At 38.8% G+C, this 5,139-nt stretch overlaps 1 protein-coding gene across 1 annotated transcript; it reads right to left on the reverse strand.

Annotated features, from left to right (window-relative positions):
- Nucleotides 1–542: 542 nt before the first annotated feature.
- LOC111780391 (putative GPI-anchored protein At5g19250) lies at nucleotides 543–3,597 on the reverse strand. The gene is made up of 2 exons (XM_023660772.2): nucleotides 3,435–3,597; nucleotides 543–1,288 (listed from the first exon to the last, which is right to left on the reverse strand). Exons 1-2 carry the CDS (start codon nucleotides 3,508–3,510, stop codon nucleotides 780–782), a joined length of 585 nt encoding a protein of 194 aa, XP_023516540.2. The 5' UTR covers nucleotides 3,511–3,597; the 3' UTR covers nucleotides 543–779.
- Between the last annotated feature and the right edge of the window lie 1,542 nt (nucleotides 3,598–5,139).

The raw sequence follows: 5,139 nt of genomic DNA on the forward strand, positions 1-5,139 counted from the left end.
CAACCCTTATAGTTCGAGTTGGGTTGGTTGAGGTTGTCCGGTTGAATGTACACCGCTAATTCAAGCCATAACTTCTTAACAATTATCCTAAATTTGGTATAGGTTAATATATATATATATATATATTTTTTTATGCCAAGCTTATTAACTCACCATGGTGTATGTTTGTCAAAGAGCTTGGAAGAAAAGATACACATAATTCATACACATGGTTTGTTTGTTTCGCCATGTTGGAGAATGTCATGTTAGTGTACAACCCGAACCGACCCCACCTAAATTATAAGAGTTGGGGTTGGATTAACATTTTAGGTTGGGTTACGAAAATTTTTGAGTTGGGTTGAGTTACCAATCCAACCAACTCGAACTTTTGGGTTGGCTCAAAAAATTCCTCAACCCGATTCACGTACACTCCTATACCTATGACGATTAATATATAATAAGATATACTAATTTATTTAGTATGATTACATTGATGAACCTTGTTTGAAATCCTTACGAATTGATAATGTGATTTTTTTTAGGGTTTGTGAACTTTTAATATATTTTCGTTAAAATTGTCGTGAATATATTATATATTGTGGATATAATTTATTTTAAAAAACAACCTAATTCAATCCAACCTGATAACAGAGGGTTAAGTAGGATCGAGTTGTGAAACAATTGCGTTATTTAGGTTACCAATTCCGTTAACTCGACCTGTGTACACCTCTATAATTTTTTTAGATAGACGATAAAACAATGCTTTAAACCCAAACCCAAAAGCCTTTTCCCTCACCTCATCAAAACAACAAAAGAACAAACAACCCTAAGAAACCAACCATGATACCAATGCAACCACCCCGGGCGACAACCAAAGACGAAGATCCACCGTTAGCAAAGTTCCCGGTCGACGTGTTAGTGCTAAGAACGAGGACGATCCAATCATCAGACGTCCCGACCCCAGCGCCCGTAAAGTTCTTACTGTTAATATACTCGACGTCACGGGATTTGGTATAGTTACTGGAGACGGACTCGGGGTCGAGGTGGGGGACGCAAGCGGGGAGCATGATGCCATCAACGGTCGAGTTGTAGGCTATGTGACACTTCTTTAAGAGCTTAAGAAAATCTGCAAGGGTATTTTCAGAGTTGATTTCTTTGTGGAAATCATCTGGACTTGAACAAGGCTCATCTCTTAGCTTATAAACGAACCGGCTTGCTAAACATGCTGCATTTTTGTTATGAGTAAGATTAGATAGGTGCTTTGATTGTCTGTATCCGTTGATGGCGTCTAGAATCTTTTCATCTCTCACTGCACAAGAAAACTAAGCCATGTGAGGCATTGGTTATGTTTAGTGCGGTGTCCATGTAACTTCATTAAGAATATGAAACACTAATTAAATTCGTTATAATTTATTTATTTAATTCGTCGAGATCTACCCCGAACAGCCTAAACCCACCGCTAGTAGATATTGTTTTCTTTGGGAGACTTCCGATCGAGGTTTTTAAAACACGTATGCTAGAGAGAGGTTTCCACACCCTTATAAAGAATATTTAGTTCCTCTCTCGAGGCCCAATGTTCTCTCTAGCACACTGTTAGGGCCCACCGCTAGCCGATATTGTTTCCTTTAGGAGACTACCCATCAAGGTTTTTAAAACACATATGCTAGAAAAAGGTTTTCACACCCTTATAAAGAATACTTAGTTCCCCTCTCGAGGCCCAATGTTCTCCCCAGCACACTGTTAGGGCCCACCCCCTTTAGGGCCCAACATACTTGCTGGGACACTCACTGGTGTCTATTCCAATTGGGGCTCAGCGTCCTTTCTGGCACACCGCCTGTTATTTGGTTCTGATATCATTTGTAACGGCCTAAATCCACCGCTAGCCGATATTGTTTTCTTTAGGAGACTACCCATCAAGGTTTTTAAAACACGTATACTAGAGAGAGGTTTCCACACCTTTATAAAGAATGCTTAGTTCCTCCTCTCGAGGCCCAATGTTCTCCCTAGCACACTGTTAGGGCCCACCCTCTTTAGGGTCCAACATCCTTACTGGGACACTGTCCGGTGTCTACTCCATTTGGGGCTCAGCGTCCTTTCTGGCACACCGTTCGTTATTTGGTTCTGATACTATTTGTAACGGCTCAAGCCCACTACTAGCAGGTATTGTACTCTTTGGACTTATAAAGAATGCTTAGTTCCTCTCTCGAGACCCAATGTTCTCCCTCGCACACTATTAGGGCCCACCCTCTTTAGGGTCCAACATCCTTAGTGGGACACTGTCCGGTGTCTACTCCCTTTGGGGCTCAGCGTCCTTTCTGGCACACCGCTCATTATTTGGTTCTGATACTATTTGTAACGGCCCAAGTCCACTACTAGCAGATATTGTTCTCTTTGGGCTTATAAAGAATGCTTAGTTCCCCTCTCGAGACCCAATGTTCTCCCTAGCACACTGTTAGGGTCCACCCCCTTTAGGGCCCAACATCCTTGTTGGGACACTGCTCGGTGTCTACTCCCTTTGGGGCTCAACGTTCTTTCTGACACACCGCTCGTTATTTGGTTCTGATACCATTTGTAATGGCTTAAGCCCACTGCTAACAGATATTGTCCTCTTTGGACTTTCTCTTTCCGACTTCTCCCAAGGTTTTTAAAACGTGTTTGATAGAGAGAGATTTTCATACAGTTATAAAAAATTGTTTCGTTCTCTCTTCAACTTATGTGTCAACTTATGTGAGATCTTATCGAATCTACAAAAGATCTTCTTTCTAAAGAGATTCGATTCGGAACTATTATATGTCCAAGGTCCAATATTGAAATAATTTCAGAGGTTTTCCTTGACTTTGTCCGTGTCAACAAACAATTCGAAATGCATCGACTTTTTTGGAACAGGTCCGAGTCAAATAGTAATGATTTAAATCACCTCTTTTTACCCTATTTCAGAGACTACTTTCAAACAGGGAATGAGAGAGCGAGTGGAGAGATATAGCTCAGCTAGCTAAATGGGACTCGAAACCATGGATACTATACTTTGCCCCGCCCACCCACTTTGAATATATATTCATTTGTGGAATACGTAATTACTTAATATTGAAATTTGAGTTCTTAGAAATTATATTTAATATTATATTATATTTTGATTTCTAAAATATTATTAGTATTTTTTTTTTTTTGTATCGTATATATTTTCGAAAAAATATATAAAATGGAAAAAAAATTCTTCGGGATAAATTCAATCCGTACGAAAATAAATGAGAAACTTCAAAGAACGAGAATGAAGAAGGATTACCGTTCCTACCCCTCCTATCCCGTAAACACCTCTAATCTTATCTGTTTAAGCTATCAAATTGAACGATACATAAACGTCATATCAAAATAAGAAGCCTTGTAATCGAACACATGCAATATTCTTCGATGAATAGCTACGAACGTTAAAAGAAAAATAACGACGAAAATCATACCATCACAAAGAACAGCATTGGGCAGAAGGAGGAAGGTGGCAATGACAACAAAGAAGAACAAAGCAAACACTCTCATATTTGTGGGAAACAATTCACAAATAAACTGCGAACCCAAAGCAATAAAAATAGGCGAAGAACATAAAAGTGTGTGATAAAGTTGAGTTTCCATTGCTATAAATATTATAATTGAACACTTTATTTTGTGTGTTTGCTTTAGAAGTTGGGTTTTAGATTCCCATTTTGAATACTCAGAAGTGTTCTAAAGGAATACTCGAACAAAAAGAGCATCATTTTGGCTATCCAACTAAGGCTTTGTTCATGTCCTCAAACCAAGGCTTGGTATCATGACTTTAACTTTTTCGCTTCCTTCTTACTAACGATGCATATGCAATCATATCCAATCATATCGATCTTTTGACTTTGAGAAGCTGGGCGTTCAAGAAAGTTTATGACTCAAAAAACTTGATTGATTCAACCTAATTTGTATTGTTTGGATTAGGTTATGAACTTATTTGAGTTAATTTTGGTTGAGTTTGAGAAGTAACGATGTTCGTGTCGATTCTGGGCCTTTAGAAAATTTTATGACTAAAAAAACTTTGATCATTTCAACCTAATTCGTATGGTTCATTTTGAAAAAACTGGGCGTTCAAAAAATTTTATGACTCAAAAAACTCGAATCAATTCAACCTAATTCGTATGGTTCATTTTGAAAAACTGGTCGTTCAAAAAAAATTTTAAGACTCAAAAAACTCTGATCAATTCAACCTAATTCGTATGATTCATTTTGAAAAACTGGGCGTTCAAAAAATTTTATGACTCAAAAAACTTTTATCAATTCAACCTAATTCGTATGGTTCATTTTGAAAAACTGGGCGTTCAAAAAAAAATTTAAGACTCAAAAAACTCTGATCAATTCAACCTAATTCGTATGGTTCATTTTGAAAAATTGGGCGTTCAAAAAAATTTTATGACTCAAAAAACCCTGATCAATTCAACCTAATTAGTATTATTTAGATTAGGTTATGAACTTGTTAAGTTGAGTTTATTTAGTTAATTTTGGTTGAGTTTGAGAAGGATGTTTGTGTTGATGTTTGTGTCGGTTCGAGGGCTTTCCTAAAGCTATATCTTATCTTTTGATTATTTGTGTAACGACCCAGATCCACCACTAGCAGATATTGTCCTCTTTGGGCTTTCTCTTCCGGGCTTCCCCTCAAGACTTTAAAACGCGTCTGCTAGGAGAAGGTGGTTGTTCTCCTCTCCAACCAATGTGAGACATCACAATCCACCCCCCTTCGGGACCCAGCGTCCTCGCTGAGACTCTTTCCTTCCTCCAATCGATGTGGGACAGCACCCAATTCCACCTCCCTTGGGGCCCAGCGTCCTTACTGACACACCGCCTCGTGTCTACCCCCTTCAGGGAAGAGCGAGAAGACTGACACATCGTCTGGTGTCTGGTTCTGATACCATTTGTAACGACCCAGGCTCATCGCTAGCAGATATTGTCCTCTTTGGGCTTTCCTTTCGGACTTCCCCTCAAGGCTTTAAAACGAGTGTGCTAGGGGAAGGTTTCCACCCCCTTATGAAGGGTGGTTTGTTCTCCTCCCAACCAATGTGAGACATCACAATTTGTTCTCCAACAACTCTTAAAAATAAATTTTTATTATTTCAATGTCAGGTTAGAACAGATAAGCCCGCTTTCACATTT

The sequence above is a fragment of the Cucurbita pepo genome, chromosome 18 (assembly GCF_057944985.1).
Source record: "Cucurbita pepo subsp. pepo isolate OVF chromosome 18, ASM5794498v1, whole genome shotgun sequence".
NCBI lineage: Eukaryota > Viridiplantae > Streptophyta > Magnoliopsida > Cucurbitales > Cucurbitaceae > Cucurbita > Cucurbita pepo.